The sequence below is a fragment of the Magallana gigas genome, chromosome 9 (genome assembly GCF_963853765.1).
Source record: "Magallana gigas chromosome 9, xbMagGiga1.1, whole genome shotgun sequence".
In the NCBI taxonomy this organism is placed as follows: domain Eukaryota; kingdom Metazoa; phylum Mollusca; class Bivalvia; order Ostreida; family Ostreidae; genus Magallana; species Magallana gigas.
This window is the reverse complement of record NC_088861.1, coordinates 23,718,607-23,743,891: the sequence shown is the minus strand read 5'-3', so window position 1 is coordinate 23,743,891 and position 25,285 is coordinate 23,718,607. Positions and strand designations below refer to the sequence as shown.

The 25,285-nt window shown below is 33.7% G+C and overlaps 1 protein-coding gene across 4 annotated transcripts in view; it reads left to right on the top strand.

The window, feature by feature from the left end:
- The first annotated feature begins 7,319 nt into the window (after positions 1–7,319).
- LOC105334524 (deleted in malignant brain tumors 1 protein) overlaps positions 7,320–25,285 on the top strand; it is a 75,042-nt gene continuing 57,076 nt past the window's right edge. Inside the window, exons 1-2 of one of the 4 annotated variants that reach the window (XM_066072132.1) lie at positions 7,320–7,359; positions 20,394–20,945. In XM_066072132.1, the coding sequence (XP_065928204.1) occupies positions 7,335–7,359; positions 20,394–20,945 (577 nt within the window). In that variant the 5' untranslated portion in view covers positions 7,320–7,334. Of the gene's footprint in view, positions 7,360–20,171; positions 20,308–20,393; positions 20,946–25,285 lie in introns of those variants that run through there. The other 3 variants (XM_066072133.1, XM_066072134.1, XM_066072135.1) reach the window with 3 other exon arrangements.

Here is a 25,285-nt window from a genome sequence, read left to right as displayed (position 1 = left end):
ATTGTCCTAGCATTGCATTGCTCTGCATGTACACAATTTCTTTTAAAAATTAAACACTTAAAGTGTTCATCTATATGGCTACACATAACGTACACACGTGATTCAAAATAACCCAGACGGAAAACGGTAAAGAATTCAGTCATTGAGTCTACGTTTTATAGAACTTGTAAGAAAACACATTGCGGGTCTGAATGTTTGTTGATATGTCAATCTATCAATATACAGTTTGTTAATTATTTTCGATTGCTAAGGCTACAGCGTATTTGATGAACATTGAACAACATTTTTTCCATGCCACTTTTTTCCACGGAAGATAGCGAATACAAGTATAAAGCATTTATAAAATTTATTTAATTACCTCTTTAGAATTGTGTACGGAATAAATAATTTATAAGTTGCTGCTGAAGGTTGTTTGGTATTTTCGTTTGTAGATGTTTTGCAAGTAAAAAACCTGAAACGCGGGGCAAGTCATAATTAATATCCCTAATAACCGTAACTTAAAACTAGCGGCTTTTGGATTCAAATATTATCGTATACGAATATTAAGTTCACTTTTTAAAATCATCTCCACGATGATAATTATATTATATCCATCGCAAATCAGTATTTTTTTTTTTGCTTTAAAAGAATTGTTCTATCGGTAGCAATCCCGCGTTCGTTTAAATTGCCAGCGTACATTTGTCATGTCAGTAATACACATTGTGCTTTGTATGACGGCCGTGTATACGTATTGTAGAAAAGTTGAGATTAATCACCATGCATTGGAACCATTTTATTAACACATCTCCCAGTACTGAAACAATTCAAAATGTCTCTGTTACAGTAACACAGTGGGGCGTTAATCGTGTGTACGTCCAGCTCTACAAGCACATGCACTGTCGTCTAGGCGACGGCCTGAATACAGCTAGCGACTCTCCTATCGATCGGTTACCTGAGTCTCGGAATGCATCTAAATATAGACAGGGGCACAGTTATGAAACAAACAACAAAAATAAAGTCAAAGAGGTTTATCTAAACTAGAGCAAAGCTCGTTGCAAAGCAACGAGTGGGTCTTCCGTTAATGTCGGAATTAAGCCGGAAGCAGAGCTCTTAAACCAACAACAAGAGTAACTAAAATAAAAAGATGAAAAAATCGAATTATTCCTGGTACAACTTAACAAAATCCGAATGATTTTCAGTACGAATTAACAAAAACCTTTCTGATTTCAAGAACGACTTGACAAAAAAAAAATCCGAATGTGTTCAAGCACGACTTAACAATCATTTTTGGTACGAATTAATTTTACTTTGAACATTACGCTATTTTTTAAACCAAGGACGCGGAATCAAAATTTCCGGAAAAATCAATTTTTAAACCTTGATATCTCTGTAATGCATTGTTTGATTTTCAAACGGATTTCAGATTTGAATTCACCATGGCAAGTTCTATAAGACTGTAGTATTGTCTTATTTTGTTGAAAAAAATGAAAATTTCTAAAAATTGGAACTGCTTCCGGTTTTGAGCAAAATTGATGAAGAAAATTTTAAACCCCCCAGTACATTATAGAATTGATACATCTATCATCAGTAAAAAGTTCAAAGCGATATCTATAAAGTTAAGGGAGATTTCTTCCGGACAAAATCACTTTTTTTAATTTTAAAAAAGGCCGCCGAATTTGAACGAAAGTGACGTAAATGCTGAAACTTTATCATCTTTGAGGCACGGTAACTTTACAAAAGCTCTGAAAATTTCATTGAAATCGGATGAAAACTTTTTGAGATATAAAGCCGAGAAGGAGTCAGAAAAAAAATAAAAAATAAAATAATAACTAGACACGATCTCGTTGCGAGCAACGAGGAGGTCTTCCGTCCGATTTTTTGAACGGATTTGACGTCATGGACTTAAATTTTGACAACAAAATATGATCTGGAAATAGTAGTTGAGTACTAATGCTTTCCTGTAATGCTTTATAAGTTCTCTTACGTTGCTTTTTTAAATGCTTGCAATTCTTTCAATTGAGATAGAAAAGATTAAACTTTTTACCTGTGGCCCCTAAAACCCCTAATTAGGTAACGCATGAGAAGATCATTAAATTGTTAGGTTATATAAAAAAAAAATTCAAACTGCGTAATTTTTTCAAAGTGCGTTGCCACATACCTTATTTTGCTTTTAAAGCCTATTAAAAACATCTCTCAGTAAATGACTATATAGATAACAGACTTTAGGCCCATCTTGATCCATAATTTGAGGGGTCAGTCCCTTTTACTTGATATCAAATGAAATGTCTTTTAATTTGAAACATATTTTTTTAACACGTGTTTACAAATTTGTTACTGTTCCTGAGATATATAGGAAAGAAAGTTTTACGGACCAATTCATTATCACCTTATAGGGGCCGTTTAACGATATTTTGAAGGTTGAATATTGTTTAGTAGATCATTTTGAGCAACCTGTCATCTACATGTATAATGCATTTCAAAAAATATTTCATTTCTGATATATTGGTGTTTAAATCTTGGACATTTGACCTCTGAAAACCTCTGATTACGTAACGCATGATAAAATCATTACATTGCTTGGATACATTACTAAGATAACATTTCTGCTTTCACAAAATATCTCTCAGTAAAGAGCGATAGATGAAAGACTTTAGAGCCCTCTGGTCCCTTAATTTGAGAGGCAAGCCCCCTTTTCTTGATATCAAATGAAAGGTCAAATATCAAATGATATATTGGTGAGCAAAATTTTCAACGTTTGACCCCTGAAAATCTAATTACCTCATTACGTAACACATGATAAAATCAATAGATTTCTTCGATACATAACAGTTAACAGAGATCGACTCAAAATTTTAATTTTTTACCCCACGTAATTTTAAATGACAACAGTTGTGAATGGAATTAGAGATCACTTTGGAGAAATAAACAAGTATTGAAAATAATTCATGCCCAGGATCATGCACATGACAAATAGAGTGTCTTACACACGTAAATCTTAATGTTAAAGCTGCTTGGTCCGATTTTTGATAATATATTTGTACGCTTTTAAACGATGGTTATGCTAAGTCTGTGTGTAATGATATACGTTGCAGTAGTTTTCCTGGTCAATTAAGCCTTATTTCAATGAAAAAATAATATATATGTTGAAACTTGTAGAATCCGGATGTTGTGTATTATTAAAAAAATGTTGTGCAATCCGGATCTTGTCTATTCCGGCCGCGATGCTTATAATAAGTGAGAGTTATCCCCCGTAGTCCGGTGTCGTATAATTTAAGGTCCGCCCCGTAAAATGGTCCGGCCGGACCCTTAATGTTAACATTTAAGGTCAAGCTTTCCCCTATAAGAAAAGGTCCTACCCGTAGTCATTTATTAAAGTTAAATGAATTAATTATTCTCTATTGCTAATGTACTTGTATCTTAAAGATGTCTTTGTTTACATAATCCAGTCGGCCATTTGCGTATGGTTTATGTATGACCGTATTATTTTAATAAATTACTTTGTGGAATATCAGATATTGATAGCGGGTTAGATTTTGACCAATTGTTTAAGAATCTGAAAAAAGAAAACCAGGAGTATTTAATTCGTCGATAATTTGCACACCATGTAGTCCCTTTGTTTTTAAATCTCTCCCAGTGTGTATAATGTATTAGCAGAGGGTTTCACAACAGGTGAACACGGGTAAAAGAAGCCCTGCAGGCATTCACACCTGTACTAATCAGAATACACCACTGAGCTGAGAAAGAAAAAAATGTCTCCGTTGTATAGTGTTCTTCGCAACTAAGATTATCTTTTTAGCTTGTGCTTTGTTTAATTTTCAGTAGACCAGAAAGTTATGATAATATACTAATAATTCATGATATCTAGGTAAATTTATCACTAGTTTAAGATAAATAATAAAAGGTCGCATATGTTGATTACCGTAACAGAGGGTATACGTTGACAATATAGTGTACATAAGTAGCTGTGGTAGTTGTAAGGACGTGAAAAGACAAATGAAATTAATTAGATAATACTTGTACCTATAATTAAAAAGCATGTTTTAACTGACTACCGGTAAAGTGTTTAAAAAAGTAATGAAAGTGATTATGTTGTAATAATATTCTCTCTCTCTCTCTCTCTCTCTCTCTCTCTCTCTCACTCTCTCTCTCTCTCGTGTTTATTCCCCACAGTATTTGATCACCTCATTATTCTCAAAGACTTATTCCTACTTCCTTTAATCAAACGTACAATACTTTTAAATGTATATACGTATATAATATATAGTATATATTATACATGTAACTAAGCAAGGATTTGGTTACAAGTAATACTTGATAAGTAAATCTGTTTCCATCGATAAAGTTTACAAAATTCAAATTGTTGATATGTCCAAGTTATGATTTCTCTGAAAGCAAATTTATTAAAAATTAAAGACAGAACTGATACTTTCAAAAATTGCGTTGAGGAAGAAAATAACAACATGTAGGTGCAAAGTGTATAATTTGTGATGAAATTGCTATGTTACAAAGCGCTTTAATGCAGAAATATATTTGAAACTGCCTTTAAAAAACAATATCCTTGCGGTTTAAAGAAAAACATGTATCTCCGTGGAGTAAAATATTGATGTCCTTATCAAAAGGGATAGTGTCTAAGAGAAGCAGTCTTTCATTGGTATAGATTAATATATCTCTCTCTCTCTCTCTCTCTCTCTCTCTCTCTCTCTCTCTCTCTCTCTCTCTCTCTCTCTCTCTCTCTGACTTCCATGTTGGAAAAGTGCCTCATTTCATATCCCAAGATAAGATCAGTCTCGATGCAGCAATGGTACATGTATCATTGTTAAATAGGAAATGCATGTAGTTAATCAAGTTGACACATGCATTAACTTTCATTTAATGATGATCTTTTTTTCAGTGGGTTGAACCCAATAGTATAGTTCGAGAAAAGGTCCGCCCCATTGAAATACTGAATGCAGATAATTAATATTCATATTGATGCTTGTATTGATTTATCCTGATGATCTTTTATATTAGGGATAGGACCTTATACTGTGGTTCAAGAAAATGCCCGCCTGTTGAAATACCGAATGCAGAAAATTAAAATTCTTATTCAATTTGATACTTGCTTTGAATGACCCCGATGTTCTTTCAATATATGGGTAGGACCCAATATTATGCCTCAAGAAAAGGTCTGCCTGTTGAAATGCTGGATGCAGATAATTGATACTAATATTAATACTTGGTTTGATATACCCCGATCATCTTATAAAATATCGCTAAAGAAAAGGTCTGCTCGTTGAAAAAAAAAATCAACATGTCAGTACATGTAGTTAAACAAGGAATTAAGTACTAGTAGGTAAATACATATTAATAATGTATGGATGTTTATCGATAACTACTTTTTATTCAGAGGGTAGGACACAATATCATAGTACAAGAAAAAGTCCGCCCCATTGAAATGCTATATGCGGAAAAATTCACAGTATGTTGACCCGATGATCTTTTATTTCAGAGGTAGGACCCAATATTATAGTTCAAGAATAGGTCCGCCTCGTTAAAAGAACTGCATAGTCATACATGGCATAGACATCGGAACCGGGGGGGGGGGGCTCCGGGGGGGGGGGGGGGGGCTCCACATTTTTTGCAAAGTTAGACCTAACCATTAGGCACATAGCATCAGGGAAAGGCCGCCCCCCACTCCCTACTTTTTAATTTTGATTCTTGTAGTGATATTTTTCACTTGATCTTCTTACTGTTGGAGTGGACATAAAAGTGACTTTAGCATAGGTTTTTTTTTAATTTATTCAGATTAAAGTTACACATTATTTATAATAGTATTTAAATAATTGATTTTCATCGTAAGATATTCCAATTAAAGGAATGAGACCCGGTACATGTATATATACATGTATTGTGTCACTAAAAAGACCGGAAACTTAATGTAATGTTAAGAAAGAGAAGTTGCTGTAGTAAACAAATTTATAATTGAGTTTATCCGACGACTTTTTAAAAATGTGACAAAGGCCTGAAATCCAATGTGTCTCGTTGAAATAATCTTAAAATATTACGGTCGGTTTGTCCTATTTGTCTGACGGTATTGATTTTCATCTAATGGCCTTTTTATTCTTTTTTGGGCGAGGGATGCATTTCATAATGTTTATATGATACTTGTGAGAAAAAAACCTAATAACACCGTGCCGGATAATTATGCCAGTGCCAAGCTAGCATTTTTGCACCCGCTTAAGATGCAGTTTCGGAAAAATCCATGTATACCAAATGATAGACCATTGTCTAGAGAGTATATAACCACTTTTGTTTTTAGTGTGTTTCACCTGACAGGTGAGATATTTACCTTTAAAAATTAATATCCCATCGGAAAATGATAATTCCCATAGGAGAATTGACTCACCTACAGGAAACATTGACAATCCTATAGGATTTTTTAAAAGTCCTGTAGGAATTATATTTCCTATAGGAGAATGATAATTCCTCTAGGAATTTGATTCAGACATGTAGTTTTCCTATAGGATATTAAGTTTTCTTATCGGATTCTATCAAATCCTATCGGAATTGAAATTCCTTTAGGAAGTTCTTGTATTCCGATAGGAAATTTCAAATTACCTATAGGAATATTGATTTTCCTATGGGAAAATTATTTTCCTATAGGAATTTATTTTTGAAAGGTAAATATCTTACCTGACAGGTGAGATACACTGATAACAAAGGTGGTTGTTAACTCTTTAAGCAATGGTCTATCATATGGCATATTTGAATTTTTCGATATATGCAGCTTACACGGGTGCAAAAATGCCACCTTGGCACTGGCATAATTATCCGGCACAGTGTTTAATACTATATGTGAGTGTAGCACGCAGGAATTTAAAATAAAATTTTACCGGACGGAGTGTCAACATTTGACCTTTACACACAAATATTTTATTTTTAAGAAACATAATACCCTTAAATTCTTTTAAGACATCCGAAGGAATGTGGCTCTTTACTAATCATACAGGACTGTGTTTAATTTCTTATAATTTTGTAATGGGTCACGTTTTTAAGCGCGTATCGTCTTAGAAAGATGTGCAAAAATAGGACGTATAAAATATCCATTCTTTACATGATCATTTCAAAAAGTCAAACACCTGAATTCGAAGGTGTGAACCCCTCACACCTGCAGGGTGGTGTGTGTGTATATAACACCTAACCGAAGCCATTGTTTTATTTATTAATGACACCAATCAGTTTCATTTCCTGTTTTTTATAAGATCGACTGGCAAAATTAATGTTGAAACAAAAAAAACCCCACCAGTTTTAAACTGTTTATGTGTGTCCTAACTACATGTACATGTAAAATAATGTATTTTCATTTACACTGTGTGATGGATGTTTACCAACTCACCTCGGGTAAGTGCTCCTTTTAAAGAGTTACAAAATGATGCCACTTATTTTGTAACAAAATACTCGTAATTGAGAAAAAAATACAAATTAAAAATATACCCGGACCTTTTATGTTAGGCGGACCTTTTCTTATACGGGCCGGACCCTTTTAGTGCAAAGGCGGACCTTAAATGTTAACATTTATGGTCCGCCCCGGACAATTTTACAGGGCGGACCTTAAATTATACGACACCGGTCACTTATCGATCGATCGGCCTTCTGCGAGATAATTAATGCTCAATTATCGACAATTTTTTCTGTCGTAGCTATTGATTTAAACAACTGTGAATATAGATCCAAACTAGCAGCTCATTTCAGTTTATACCGTTAAGTCTTGTTATAAATAAATTTAATATGCATTGTTTGCCAAAATTAGATAGGTAGATTATAGTTAACCCCATTTTATTTAGGGCCGTGATTCAGGATACCACATGAGTAGAACTGCCGATATCGTTTGTTATCCCCGTTGTATGGGTACACGTACAGAGTTGCATATTATTCTGTCAAAATTCTCAATTTTTTATATATAAAATTCTCATTTATATAAATATTTATCTATTGTTTCCTGCATAATAACAGTTCTCGCCATTAGTTAGTTCAGCCACCTTGTTAATGTTTTTAAACAATTTCCGGTTAAGAATTTTCAGGTTAATCGGATGTTTGAAAAATTATCAATTACGATGAATTGACTGAAAAAGGATTTCCATCGTATGTATTCCGTTATGGATTTATTGTCCCCCCCCCAAAAAAAAAAATAAAAAATAAAAAATGAAAATAGGTACCGTAAACAAGATCGATGGAATCTAATATATTTCAAAAGAATTGAAAATTTTGCAACAATACACGATCAAGACCTATTGCATTAAATACTATAATTATTTTGCAACAACTATCTCTAAAATGAAGTTGGCCATTCCGGTCAAGTTTTTTTATCCACCGAATTAGACAAGTTTTACCGTACAATGTACACATTAACTACAAGATAAACGACATAAAAGGGTTTCACGTTATATCGCCTCGTGTTTAAACTTGCCCCTCACGCCGAAGCTAGTATGATTGTAATACAATTTTGACAATAACAAATAAAGTATACAGCATGACTATCTGATAAAAAAAGTGTACATTTGTTCATTAATTATATAGTTTTGAAGTTTACGTTGTTTATAATTGATGCAAAACATGCAGGATGAATAAACCCGGTCATTCGAAGGATGAGACCAAACAGTTAACCGTTCTAAACTATCCCATGATGTATTTTTGGGGGTTTTGTATGCCCAATTATATTTATTTACTTTGAATATTTCTAACGTTAAAAGGCTATCAATTCCGTGTAAATACGAGTATCAAATAATTTTCCATGCCAACCAAATGAATGATCTAACAAAGAAGTAATGGCCAATCGGAACATGCAGCTGAATAAAAATTTCTCCACTTATTATACCTCGAAACGTTATTTCAAATCAGCATCTAACAATGAAGGGAAATAGAAATATTCGGCGGATCTAAATGTTCAAATATTCTTATGATAAAATTTTGTATTTATGGCAAACGTAGATAAATTATATATTATTTTTTATCTCCTACAAGATATAGTCGCACTTGTGTTTTGTATCCATCTCTTTTAGACTCTTTGTATCCAAATCTGTCAAAATTCGTGGTCGTTTCACCCTCTTGTTATAAACCACGCTGAAATGTTCACAATCTGTTAAACGAAAGAACTATTTTATGAAAAAGATAATATCACAAAGAACAATTATGTAACACCTTTTTTCAATGACAGTCGTACTATTTTTTTTTTAAATTACGAGACCAAAACAGCATTCATTCGTAGGTAAAGGTATAATCTTTTGCAAAAAAATAAACTCATGTGTGCATTACAGCCAGGCGCAAATCTTGTGTATTGGATAACGGTAGCTAGGCCGCTCGCTAGTCCAACCGCGACCTATTTCCTCGGCCGCAGGCAAGGGATCGGATACTTAAAATTGTTTACATACACAGCTCAGAATCCAGCTAGATTTTTAAATGCGACTCAAATGCATTGCATAGAAACAGTTCTTTTATTCATAATGTGTTTTACTAGAAAAGTATTAAACTGTTTAAATACTTTCCGCATGTAAGCTGGTACACTGTCTATGGAAGTAGGTAAAATCTTTAAAATTGGAATTTTTCTGTTTGCAGCTAAATAAACTAGATGCTGTCATTAGACAGTAACACCCGCACCATGTGTTTGCCCCAAAATAACACTGTTTTATACCAGTTTAATTAAAAATGAAGGCTACATGCAAACTCCGGTAATACATTTAAAAATTATAATTTTCATAACTGAAGGATGAGATCCCTGCCCATATGATAATACACATCGTGACATGAGCAGCACTTTATGTGCAATTTGGGGTAGAACTGTTTGCAGTGAATTTTCAGTTGATCAATAATCTTAACATTTTATGTCATAGGAAGTATAATGGTCTATATAATTATTACAAACAAAATTAAAAATTAAATTATGCCCCCTCCCCGTGGCGGTTGCCGGTTTTAGATTTGCTTCTGTGTGCCTACATGAACATCATCTTGTGCACAGATCTAGAGAAGGGGTGGGAGTGAGGGGTCCAGACCCCCCCTCCCCATGAAAATTCGTAAATTACCAAAAATACACCTTGGACCCCAATGCTCTTACAGACATGTAAACGCTCTAACCCATTGCGCTTCAATGTTAGGTAACATTATTTGGGGGTTAAATATTTAATCAATAGTCAACATACTTTATTGTTTATCTCAATAGGAAGTATACATGTACATCACAATATGCAGGTGTCCTGCACCACCTTAAAGCTGTTATTTACCTAATAAAATAGTGCAAGTGGATTTGAAGAATAGGTCATAAAAATACATGCATGTTACAAATGAATGATCTTTGTCTGAAGTTACATACACAACACAGGTCTGTATGTCTCATTAGCGGGTACTAGTTTTACCCAGCTCTTCGATTAGATGGGTTCACGTGTATACATACATGGGTGTTGCTAAAACGCGGAACGGAAAACGGAACGGAAGGAAAACGGAAAATCTTATCTAATGTTATTTACCTCATAGATTTGTTAAGTATGCTAAAACGATATACTTTATGTACCTTTTTAATTTTTTTGAAAGATTAGCAATATTAGATTATTTATTCAAGAATATTTATTTCCTCAAAATTAACAGTACATGCATTGACCACTATATTCTGTCCCAAAATATCCTCGATTCACTTTTTGCTGTATATTTATATATACCTCAGGGTTCAAGCGATTCTCTTTTAGAAGCATTAAACATTCTCATTATTCTGTCTTTAAAACGTCCTCTCTAGCTTATCAGCTGGTATAAATACACGGCTAAAAATAAAGAAGTCTACGGGGTTTTGCATTTTAACAGACCCGGATGATGGTGTTGAAAAATTGTGCAAGGTCTTCTGAGTGACTTCCAAATGGAGAAAAGATGTCAACATTTTCCATTATAAATCGTCCAAATGTGCTGCATGAATATTTTGGGATCGACAGACTATAGTCCCAATATATAATCGGAAAATCAAACCAGGCAACGTCTAGAGCTCTCTATTCGGATCATATGTATATAGCTGCTGGAATAAACAACTGCATGCTTTGTAATGCAAACGTAAACAAAATTACATTGCTAATAATACTAGTTTCACAAATTACTAGTTTCACAAATTACCGGGTATTTTAATGTTTACTGTATTTTAATTTTTTAATGTCGTCAGTCCTACAGTTTTTTTCTTCCATCTCAATGATACTGTATCGTCTGTATGATAAAAGATCGTCTAGAACACCGAAAATTCAATTTTGATGTAAGTATATACATGTACATCATATTTGAAAATAATATAAAAATACTCAAAACACGCATAAAACGCTTTCACTAACTGCGTACGTTACGCTAATATGCCAGCAATACCATATAAGAGAAATAAGTAAAAAGTTATAGCTAATTTGCTCGTTTAATCATGTTAATGTTTCACAATTCGTATACATTTGATTTTTCCGTTTCGTACTCAACTAAGGCCGAATGAATACAATGCTATAATTGATAGACATTCATATGAATATTAATAAGATAGCAACATGTTGATAATCATTCATTAGATATAAATAAAAGATACAAAGTAAATCGTTTCTGGCTAGTCTATACCCTTTTTAAGGGATAAACGTGATGATATTTTCCATTCCGTTCCGTTTTCCGTTCCTCGTTTTAGCAACACCCATACATACATGTCTGTGTTTTCCGTATGCAGAAAAGGATTACGGTAGTTAAGATCAGCTAAAGGAATTCATTATTGTGTTTTAATTGGATTATCATTATGATGTTGACCAGTTTAGGTAAGCATAATACATGTAGTAGCAGTAGCACAATATAATAAGATGCCAGCATGGGATTCCTGATACACATGTATATAAGTTCTACTTTCACTTTCTAAATGTAATCTCCCTTTGACAGCATACTGTATCATCATCTTTTATCATCGTTACCTATCCTATCGCATTTGTAAAGTTTCTGTCATTTTAGTTGCAAAAGTTATTTTTTTCATTTGTCAGACTGCATGCACTGTTGAGTTGACCCCATATTGACCCTGTATAAACAATTTCTTATTAAATTTGTGTATATCATATGTAAGTAAGTGTAGACACTTATATTTTTTATATGAGTAATAATAGGAAGGAAGGAGTATTTCTTTCTTAATGTATTATAATGCATCAAATACAATGTAGGTCATGACCTTATGGGACTGTTCTGACCCCACGAAACAGGAAAATACAAAATATCTTCTAAAGTCATTATGATGCATCAACTGGTGTAAAGTACATTAATGACCCCCAGGTGTTGTCTTTAACCCCCCCCCCCCCCCCCCCCCTGCCTTTATGAAATAGGAAATGATATGATACACTGTATATTTTGTTAACTTCTGAGATCTGAGATCCTCATCCCTAAACCGTTTAATTTATTTTTGCTCTTTGTGTCATTGCGCGTAAAATTGTATTGTAAGATTATGCCCCCTTGGAGACACCCTGACATTTTAGAACTAGAAATAATAATGTATTTTATCTTATTCATACCATGTTATACAGTAGTGTTTGATCCATGTGGGTAATTCCTAGCCTAATGATGTCACTGCTTTGTTTAGGAGACTTTACAATTGCCCCAAATAGGTGAATACACATGGCAGTGATGCATATAACATTTTGTTTATAAATCTTAAAAATTGAATTAAGCAATTTCCAAAATGTTAATGTGAATCACGAGAGAAAAAGCAATCAAGAAATGATTTAAAATTTGCTACTGTACACATGTAAGAATGTATTAAGAAGACTGAATCTTTATAAGCAGGTTAGATTTGGGGGGGGGGGGATGAATGTGGAGTATAAACATTTATAATTTGAATCATTTATTGTTATTAATTAATTTTAACTTGTCAATGAATACTACTTATTGATCCCAAGGTAGAAATATGACCTCTGATCGTATCTCAATAGATCATTTGTCAATTATGCAAGGTGTAATGTAATTGTTTTTAAGAATAACATTTTTTACCAGTTTATAAAAGTTTTTAGACACCCAAATTATATTTTGATTTTAATAGATTATTCGACAAGGAAGGGGGGGGGGGAGAGAGAACAGTTTATATTTGAGTTTGTTTGGGAGTGGGGGTTCCAAGTCATATATTTGACAATTTTTTAATGTAATTTAAAATAAGACTAAGCCATACTACAGTCATGAACATGAATAGTATAGAACAAAACACAAACTAATACATGTACATGTATATATACATAGGAAGTATTACAAAACAGATGATTGATCTATATCTGGGTTCTTAAATTGAATCATATATCATGTACATATTATATTATTGTTTCTTTGCTCAAGGCATTTAAGATGGTATGTAGGTCATGATCCCAAGTGCTCTTCCTGAAATTATCAAATATCATAAAAACCATTGAGATCCCCACCTTAATCCAAAGATATTATTCCTCCTTAGGTCATGCAGGCGCATCAGATCATTATGGCATGTAAATCATGACCCTAAGGGGTCATCCTGACCCCCTTAGAATCAGAAATTGTCAATTATCTTTAAATTATTGATGTTTGATGATCCTATCTCTATTTAATCTTTATTAATTATTAAGTCTCCTGAATGAAGTTTGGAGACTTATTGTTTTTGTACGGTTCTTAATACATGTATTATATTCTTCATCTTCTTTTTCTTCTTTCCCGCTCTGAACTTGTTTCTCAGAGATGGCTGAACATAATTGTACAAAACTCTAGGATATGATAGGCCTGCAAATCTAGTTGTGCACCCTGGTTTGATTTTTCTCATTTTGGGTTAGACAACCACTTTTCGGGGGAGGGGGGGGGGAGGGGGGTGTCAAAAGGGTGTGGGGTCTAACATTGAACCTTGTAGAAAGAATCATAGACTCTATTGTAAATGATAACTTGAAAACAGACAAAGATAATAATATAGGGTTTTCATAATCATATATTGGCTGTTACTGGCAATATATAGGGTTTATTAGATCTGACCCCTGGGGTCATCCCCACCCCCCAGGAATTTGAAATTACCATATATCTCAGAAACTGTTAAAATCATGACCCCTAAACCATATATATTCATGTTTCTGATGTCAAGGGGCATCAAATGTTATGTAGGTCATGGGCCCTGTGGGTGGTCCTGACGCCCTCAAACAGCAAGTCCCTTAATATCTTCAAAACAGTTGAGATCCCCACCCTTAAACCATATATATTCTTGTACCTTGTGTCAAGGGGCATCAAACGGTATGTAGGTCATGGGCCCCGGGGGTTGTCATGACCCCCCTTGAACAGGAAGTGCACGAATATCTCAAAAATGGTTGAGATCCCCACCCCTTAACCATATATATTCTTGATCCTTAAAGGGCATCAAAAGGTATGTACCGGTAGGTAATGGGCCTCAGGGTTAAATTTAATTTTTCAAAACCGTAATGCACATCTATGGAACAGTTCCTTTCATATCCCAAGATATGATGTGTCTATCCATTTAATCATAAAAGGAGTTCTAGGATCTATGTTTTTTTTTAAGTGATAAATGTCAATTTTCTGCTACATTTTGACTCCCTGGATGAAATTTAAATTTTGAAAACCTTACTGCACATCTATAGAACAGTCCCTATCATATCCCAAGATATGATTGTCTATCCATTAAATCATAAGAGGAGCTCTTGGATCAATGTTTGATTTTTTAGTGATAAACGTCAATTTTCTGCTACTATTTGACTCCCAGGATGAAATTTAAATTTTTAAAACCTTATTGCACATCTATAGGACAGCCCCAATTATATCCCAAGAGATGATGTAGCTACTCCAAAAGTTGTAAGAGGAGTTCTGGGAACCATATTTTTTTTGCCAAAAAACGTCATTTTTTGTTGCCCACTGATCCCCTTAATTAAAAAAAAAATTCTGGAACCTGATCATGCCTCAATATGACACCCCCAATCATATTCTAGAAGATCATTTGGCTACTGCTTAAAAAAAATGACGTTTTTTAAACCAGTTTTTTTGTAAAAAAAACGTCATTTTTTAGCCATTAAATGACCCCCAGGACAAAATTGAAAATTCCGAAACCTTATTGCGCATCTATAGGATACCCTAAAACATATTCCAAAAGATGATTTGTCTACTTTTGAAAATGTAGGAGGAGTTCGAGGAAGAAGGTTTTTTGTGAAAAAACGTCATTTTTTACCAATTATTTGACCCCCAGGACTAACAGAGAATTTTTGAAACTTTTAAAAACAACATGATACCCCAAATCAAACTCCAAGAGTTCAGTTTGCTGGTTTATAAGATGTAAGAGCAGTTTGAGAAAGTAAAACGTGACAGACGGACGGACGGACGGACGGACGGAACAGGGTAACAACAATATACCCGAACTTTCTTTAGAAAGTGCGGGTATAATAAACCCATGGATGCATTACAGCAAGGCGCAAATTTTGTGTATTGGATAACGGTTGACCGCTCGCTAGTCCAGCCGCGACCTATTTCCTAGGCCGCGGGCAAGGGATCGGATGCAAATAATTGTATACATACATGCAGCTCGGAATCGAGCTAGATTTTAAATGCAACTCAAATGCATAGCAAAGAAGCAGTTTTTTTTCCCATAACGTGTTTCCCTTGAAAAGAATTAAAGTGTTTAAACACTTTTCGAATATAAGATGGTAGTAGGTAAAGGTATAATCTTTTTTATATACTATTAAAGTCGTTAAAATCGGAATTTTTGAGTTAGCAGCTACATAAATAAACCCATGTGTGCATTACAGCAAGACGCAAATCTTGTGTATTAGGTAACGGCAGACCGCTCGCTAGTCAAGCTGCGACCTATTTTCTCGGCCGCGGGCAAGGGATCGGATACGTAATTGTTCACATACACAGCTCGGAATCGAGCTAGATTTTAAATGCGACTCAAATGCATAGCATAGAAGAGGTTCTTTTATCCATAATGCGTTTTACTAGCAAATAACTAAAATGTTCAAACAATTTCCGTAATGTAAACTGGTACCCTTTATGTTCGTTATATCCCGTTTATTTGCCAATTGAAATAAAACACAAACACATGGTAACAAGTCTAGCTTTTTACACTCATATTACGCAATACCCGAACAAAATATTATTGTTACGACATTATTAAGATCATAATGAACAACTTTTGCAGCAACAGCCATATTGAAATCCTAACGGCTTTTTAGTTATGAAGCGATAACTTTCAAGAACTCTAAGTCCCTAACTTGATATCAAATGAAAGATATTTTAAACATAAATCTTTTTTGTTCTACGTGTCTTAACAAAATATTTCCAGGAAAAAAGATAATCGAAGAAAACCATGCAAAATCACAACGCTTTTAAGATCTCATTTTTTAGCCCTACCGAGCTTCGGCACCTTTTGCGCTAAAAATTATAATTGCCCTATTGCATATCTACATTCTTTTAACTATCATTCCTGAAATCAATATCTTTTTTAGTTTATGAGATCCTTCGTGGACAAGCCGACCCTCTAAAAATCGTTGAATTCCTAATATCTCAAAACCGGAAGTGACGTCTACATTAAAAAAATTTCCAATAAGGTTCAGAGCAATATCTATCAGATCTGAAAGTTTCGTGTAAATCGACCGAGTAGTTTCTGAGAAATCGTGTACACAAAATATGTAAGAAAAAAAAGAATAGGGAAAAAGAAACCGAACGAAAACAATAAAAAGAAACCGAAGAAAAACAAGAGGGTCTTCCGTTGGAAACGGAAGACCCTAATAAAAAGAAACAATAGAATAACAAGAGGGTCTTCCGTTGGAAACGCTACATGTATCAGTTAGTGCATTACATGAAGCCCTTTCATAAGCTCATAAACGTGCGCACCCCCACAAAAATTGGACCGAACTGACAACAATTGTTTCTGCAAATACTGACTATAAATTACGAAAACATTAAATTAACATAAAATACTATAGAAGGATTCAAAATTAATTTCTTTACAACTTTGCTTCAATAATGCATTAGAAATGTTTATTCCTTTTTAAGTTATTGACAAGAAACTTTGGACGCCTCTAACTCCCTAATTATAAGGGCCAGCCCCTTTTTCGGTATACCGAATGAAAGGTCTGGGTAAGACCAAGAACTTTTAAAATACATGTTATAACAAATTTTTATCAGGTAGAAAACTAACACGGAAAATACGCGAATTTTTTTGATTTTTTTTCTTACCTTTGTTTCAACATCTATACCACCCCTTTTATTTGCATTTAAATAATAAATAAAATATATCTCGCACAAATTTACTGTATTAGCTTCCAAAGCAGCCCATTTTTGAGACTCTGCCAGTCATCGTTAAAGCTAAACCCCCTGGACAAAAGAAGTCGTTAAATTTTACTAAAAGGGGAATAACTCAAAACCGGGTAGGGATTTTCCTCAACTAAAATATGCAACGACAACATCACGCGGCATGTTATCAGTCTTGATAATTTCAAAACAATCGGTGAACCAACGAACGAGATATTAGGGATCAAAGTTGGCGTCTAGCAGAAAAAAAAGAAGAAGAAATTTGAAAAATTTTCAGAATAATAGTAAGGGTTTCCTCTGAGAGCGGAAAACCTTAATTAATCAACTGAGACTCAAATCAGATCTCAATTATTGAACCGTGACTTTTGTCTAGAAACTTTCTAATTTTAAACCTTTAATATTCGTCCCTGGACGACATTTCCCTTTATATCTTACATTTATCGAGACAAACAGTGGCATTTTATAATAAAATACAAAAAGGTTACATGTATTTATAGCAATATCAAGCAGTGAAAATGTTTTTGAAGTCGACTAAGCCGTTTTGAGAATTCGCTTCCACAGATTTGGTAAATCAAAATAATTAGAAATAATAAAAAGGGAAAAGAAAAAAATAATATAGAAAGAAATGGTAATTAGCAATAAACTTACACATTGATACACTTATGATAAATGAAATGAATGAAATAGCGCTTAAACCTATTTTCTGTTTGAAAAAACCTGTCCACGGTGGTAATCGATCCCGGAACCCACTGTTATGGTGTCGAACACCCTAACGACTACGCCACGGTGCGTTATAAAATTTTAAATTCTAATAATTTTTTAATCATGCTTCTAAAGTAAACTATAGATGGAAAGAGATAGTTTCGTACTAAAGACCCGTCAAATTTCTTAAAAATTGAGATATACGATGTCTTATATAACATTACATGAAGAATAAAGAATATGATAAATATCAAGTACATTTCCTGGGTTAACGAGTGATCATTGAGAAAAGGGATGTGCATCATGCGTTGTCACTGACGCATACACACCTTGCTGTGTTTACCCAAAACGTGTGTGAATAAATAGAAATTGGTCTCATAAAGGGGTTTTGTTTTGAGAACATGATTTATGCAAATAAAGGGCTGAAAAGGGTGCTACTACATGCAATATAGATACGCTGCGTGTAAATCTCGGCGTGAGCTGCTTATTTTGTATGCTAAAAGCGAACTTCATTACGATGTCAACAATTCATATGCACAATCCCCGTGTTTGCGATTGACACACAGAACACTTTAATGCATGTAGAAAATGTTAATCAAAATATTTAGCGATGCCCGGGAAAACGGGAAATAGATAGAAAATGTGAAATAATTTTAAATGCAAATGGAAATCCGTAAAACAAAATTATTTCAATTGTCATAATTTCATTAATTACATGTACAACCTGGCGGAGATTTTTGATTTTTTTTTTGGGGGGGGGGGGGGGGCAACCCTCGCACATACGATTGTACAATCAGAATTTATACATAACGGACGGTGATTAGAGCATGTACTGCCGTCTGGACTTGATTTTTTTTGTAGGAGAGTATTCTTTTAAATTTATTGTTGACTGACAGTTGGATTATGGTGTAAGGAAGAGTTCCTCAACGTTTCATTTCGTTTCATATTATAACTTGCGAGTAAGAAGTATTTTCTACAGGCCATGGCTAAAACGTCGATTGAAATTTAAAAGAGCGGAATTATTCTAAACACTGTAAAAATTGTTACAAGATTGAGGCCGTTGACACGATCTCCATTGATAATACATGAGGAATTTTAGGCCGTCAATTGTCAAAGATGAAGGTCAATATAAGGGTTTTTTCTTAAATTATCTCTAGTGTTTCAGCATAATCGGATAACGATTACAAATCAAATTTTAATGATATCGGGATTTACATCTCTTTATGTGAAAATAATGTTTAGAGCCCTTTAGGCCCCTAATTTAAAGGGTCAACCCCTTTCTTTGGATGAGAATTGATTACTTATTTAATTGGAAATTTATTTTGTTTTACAAGTGTTTAGAATTTCTTTTCATGATCAATTCTTGAGATATTTGGAGAAGAACGTTTAAGGGGCTAGCCGTTCATGTACTTATTGGGGTTGTATATTGAAGATTGAAAGGAATGTTAAGAGCAGAATAATTCTGGGCATTTTTGGTTCAATATTGCTTTTCAAATTATTTCTCCATTTAGAGGTATGATAGAGCGGGCAATTAAACGTCTAGCCCCATTAAATCCCGAATTACGTAAGATTTGCGATAATTTTTAATGTATAGGCTTATAACTTTAAAATGAACTTTGATGTATAACAAAATATTCTTACATAAAGAGCTATCAATGAAAGACTTAAGACCCCTCTGAACCCTTCATTTTAAAGGCCAGTCCCTTTTTCTTGACGACAAATGAAAGCAATTGTCTGTATAAACTTTTTTTGTTCTACATGTCTTAAGAAAATAATTCAGAGTAAAAAGATAATGACAGAAAACTGCAAAAAATCACGGCACTTTTTTCATCTAATTTTTCGATCCCTGCCGAGCTTCGGCACTTTATGCGACAGACAAAATCGGATGCCAAATGGCCCATTTACAATATTCTGACAATCATCCCTGAAAATTTCAACTCAATACCTTCAATGGTTTAGGAGGAGATCCGTGGACAAACCGACCCTCTGAAAATCGCCAAAACGTCAAAATCTCAAAACCGGAAATGACGTCATCAATTTAAAAAAAAACGGTATAAGGTTCGGATGAGTAGCTATCAGATCTGAAAGTTTCGTAAAAATCAGCCAAGCCGTTTTTTAAGAAATTGTATGCAAAAAATTTGTAAGAAAAAATATAACTGTGCGAAAATGCTCCCGAAGAATAACAGAAGGTTCTTCCGTTGGAAAACGGAAGACCTTAATAAGAAACCTTACATTCACTATAAGGTCTTCCGTTTGAAACGGATACGCATCGACTGCTGCATGTGACTTCATATCACTTGTGAAATGGTGCCAGAATGTATCTTCTTTTTATTTTGTTTTTTGCTGGGATTTCTGGGTTTTCAGGTATGATTTTGTAATCTTATCCAAGTAATATAACATATACGTTTTTCTTTAATTAAAAAGTTAGTACTATTTCTTTTTTTCCCCAGGAATTTGTTTTCCGAAAAGAGACTTTGTCTTTCTTTTAGACGAATCAGGATCGGTGGGTTCAACACATTTTCAGACAATGAAGCGTTTTGTCCGTGAATTCATGGAACATTTTACAATAGGTCCTACTGCTAACCAATTCAGCGTTGTTGTATTTAATGATGTGGCAAGAGAAGTTTTTAGTCTGAATAGACATTTTTCTCTGAGCGACATCCAGTCTGCTGTTATGAATATCACCTATTCTGGAGGAGGAACATCTATTGGAAAAGCGCTTGACTATGCTCGTCTTGTCCCGTTCAACTCAAGCCGCGGAGCACGTTCTGATGCTGCCAAAATAGTCATCTTGATAACTGATGGACAAAGTTCTATTTCTAACGAAGCTCAATTACTGAAGGACCAAAACGTCACAATTTTCTGTATTGGTGTAACAACTGGAATCAAAGAACAGCTTCTGCGGAATGTCTCCACTCACAATGACTATACAAACATCACTGAAAAGTTTACAACCATTTCAAGGATAAAGGCGCACGTTGTAGAAAAATCATGCGCAGATCGTATGTATAATTTTTAAATATTTTTAATTAAGTAATCAGGAATAATTCTTTGAGTATTTTGGTGGGCGTGATCAAATCAATAAAGAACACGCCAAAAGTATGTCCTTTTTTCCTCTATATATTTCATTGAAAACAAGACAAGTTTTTAAAAGGCTTTCTTTTGTTATTTGTTGTCATATTTTGAGGAAATCTATATTGCTTAAAGTAGATTCAATTTGCACTGTTTTGACATACATTGGATAAGTTTTGTGACAACTCCGATATTGGACAAATATTTTAAAATGATGCCAAAAAGCTAAAGAAAAAAATCTGTAAGAGTTAGTTTTTAAATTTTTTTTTTAAAAAAACGTTGGTTTTCAATGACATATATAGTAATAAAAAAAATTGACGTACTTATGACTTAAAAATTTGTACGATTAAAAAATTTACATTTTGAAATTTTCATGTCATTTTCTTTTAGTTTAATTATGCAATCCCCGCTTGCGACCTAACGGTGCGTCATTTGCCTGTTTCATTAAATGTTTTGACATACATGTTTCTTACAATTTTGATTCGTAGTCTTATCTCAAACAAATACTCTTGAAAATGTAATTACTTTCAAGTTAACGCTGATGGCGGATTGCTCATTTCAACATAGATAATGAAATCAAATTGAGTCGTTATCGGAAATTACGACTTAAAAATTCATCAAAGTCATATCATTTAGTCTAACACAAGTATCATTTTTCGCACGGTTTTCTATTTAACTCACCTGTATATATTTTTAAAATCCACACATCAATGACGTTCTTATATTGACATTGTATTTGGCATTTTTAAGATGTTCTCCAGATAATTTTAAAAATTCGTAACGTTATAGAGGGGAAATACATGTAACGATTTTCACCTTGACACCAAATTAATGGTACTAGGTGGTAAATAAATAAACAATCAGATCTTCATAAAACTTTCAGATATGAATTGTTAAGCTATAAACTTTGATTAAGTAGAGAAAAATCTTTGTATCTTTAAACTTTAAAATTTGTGAATTTTCCAATATTATGATATGAAGCCCTAAGGTCACAGCCATCACGCCCTATTAAGCAAGTAGATTGTAGTAACGTTTATTCCATTAGCAATACCTAAACTTAAATATAACTGAAATGTCCGATTCATATCTGTCTTACTAGTCTTCTGGGTTTTTTAATCGATCAATATATTTAAATTTTTTTAGATCATTTCCACTTACATTCTTGACATAAAGACAAAAGAAAATCAACGTAACTAAGCTAAACAAAATCTTCATGTGCAATCTAAAACATACATATTCAAAGGTTAAATCAGGACATTTTTTACCTTATTAAGGTTTTCCGCTGGGAGCGGAACACCTTACTATTATTCTGAAAAATTTTCAAATTTCTTATTAGATTGTTATTCTATTGTTTCTTTTTATTAGGGTCTTCCGTTTTCAACGGAAGACCCTCTTGTTATTCTTCGGTTTCTTTTTATTAAGGTCTTCCGTTTCCAACGGAAGACCTTATTGTTTTTCTTCGGGTTTTTTTTTCTCATTCTTCTCCTTTTTTTTTCTTACCGATTTTGTGTCAGCGATTACTCGGAAACTGTTTGATCGATTTTAATAAAATTTTCAGATCTTATTGACATTAGTTTAAACTTGATCGGAAATTGTTTTGGTTGATGACGTCATTTCCGTTTTTGAAATATTGACGATTTCCTGATTTTCAGAGTGTCGGCTTGTCCAAGAGTGTTATCAAAAACTATAAAAGATATCAAGTTCAAAATTTCAGGAATGATAGACAAAAGATTGTAGATATGTAATAAGGCATTAATAAATTTCAGGCACAAAAGGCGCTAAAGCTCGGTAGGGCTCGAAAAATGAGATTAAAAAAGCGTTGTAATTTTGCCTGGTTTTATTAGATTATCTTTTTTCTCACAAATATTTTGTTAAGACATGTAGAAGAAAAAAAAAATATATATTTACAAGATCTTTTGTTTGACACCTAGAAAAAGGGGCTGGCCCCACAAATTAAGGACCTAGAACCCTTCAAAGTTTTCACTTTATAACTCAAAAGCGGTTAAGATTTTGATATGGCTGTCGCTGCAAAAGTTGTTCATTATGATCTTATTAATGTCGTAACATAATATTTTGTTCGGGTATTGCGTAATATGAGTGTAAAAAGCCAGACCTATTACCATGAATTTGTGTTTTATTTGGCAAATAAACGGGGTATTTGTGCGTATAACTGACATAAAGGGTACCGTTTTACATACGGAAAGTGTTTAAACATTTTAGTTATTTTCTAGTGAAACACGTTATGGATAAAAGAACTGTTTCTATGCAATGCATTTGAGTCGCATTTAAAATCTAGCTGTATTCCGAACTGTGTATGTGAACAATTACGTATCCGATCCCTTGCCGCAGCCGAGGAAATAGGTCACGAATAAACTAGCGAGCGGTCTGCTGTTATCTAATACACAAGATTTGCGTCTCGCTGTAATGCACACATAGTTTTTTTTATGTAGCTGCAAACACAAAACTGCCGATTTAAATGATTTTAATAGTAGATAAAAAAGATTATACCTTTACCTACTACCATAGACAGTGTACTAGCTTGCATTCGGAAAGTGTTTAAACAGTTTAATTCTTTTCTAGTGAAACATATTATGGGTATAAGAATGGCTTCTATGAAATGTATTTGAGTCGCATTTAAAATCTTGCTAGCTGTATTCCGAGCTTCATGTATGTAAACAATTATACGTATCCGATCCTTGCCCGCGGCCGAGGAAATGGGTCGCGGCTGGACTAGCGAGCGGTCTGCCGTTATCCAATACACAAGATATGCGCCTTGCTGTAATGCATACACGGGTTTATTTATGTAGCTGCAAACACAAAGAATTCAGATTATAACGATATTAAAGAGTAAATGAAAAAAGATTACACCATTAACTACGAAGTATTGCTGTTTTGCTCTCCTAATTAAAAAAAATGGATAGTATGGCTGTCATTGTCTTTGTGATCTTGTCTATGTCATGCAATAGTTTTATTGTTGGAAACTAAATTTCAGTTATCAAACTGCAAACATTTCAAACCCACCACGTTGAATGTACATTTTCATAACACGGGCCCAGGAGATGCCGCGCTAGTTGACAGCCGATTCACTGTAGGACACATGTTTCTCGTGTTTATACGTTATCACACATTCCAATGCTCATTGATTCGTTGTTGTTTTCATTTCCAATTATATTGATTAACGATGCATCAAATCATTGATTTAAATCATAGTTCGTATAATAAAGGGGAAAAATGCCATCAATGAATATTATACGTTTTACAGTCGTACGATTTGATATGTAAATACATTCACTTGTGTCTGTTTGGGACACACTACCAATTTCAACAAAATATAGGCGATATTCTCATAAGTATCTGTAATCTATGATAATGTAATACTTCATTTGGCTAACAAAATATTAGAATTTTTTATGAGTTTAGAGAGAGAGAGAGAGAGAGAGAGAGAGAGAGAGAGAGAGAGAGAGATAAGCAGGATGTAGTAAGTAAAAGTTGAAATATATTTAAAAAGCGTTCGAGATAAGGCAGCTGAAAAAGTACAATGCTACATGCTTAATACACGATAAAACAAACCATTTTTAAACAAGTTGATGTTTTATTTGCATTCAGGCCGTAAAATAATAAGAGTCACATTATTGGTATAACCTCATCTCAGTGGTGGTCAGATTCACTAAAAAGCAAACTCATTGCTGATTTTCTTCATTTAGAAATTAATTTTTTTTTATTCTGAAAGAATATGTGAGTTTTAAATATTTTGTGAACATGTACGTTCATTGTAAAAGTAATCGGACAGTTGAAGATCGAGTAGCGAACACATGGTAAAAAATACTACTTAGTAGATTAATTTTCTAATACAAATCGAATTGGCTTTAAAGTTTGCATATTCAAGCATACTTAAATAGTACATAAATTATATATAATTATATTAATAAAAACGTCTGTATGCTGTAGTATGTATTTGCTGTCTGATTAGGACTGTTCTTCCCCAAAAAGAAGCGCTCGGCGATCGCGTAAAAAACGTTCTGTAAAGTACAACACCTGATTGGAGTACATGCTTATATACATGTACATTTTTTTTTAAATGTGTACATGTACGTTTAATTAAGCGAAATTGTAGATGTCATGGAGTCAATAGGCAATAGCAGTTATCTAATGCCTATATGATTGATAATTTTACACGGTAAATTAATACATGTAAATATGAATTTTAAAGCACTCCCTGCTCCCCTGTTAAAAGCTCCCGTTACCTGCATTCTTTTATTAACGATTTTTG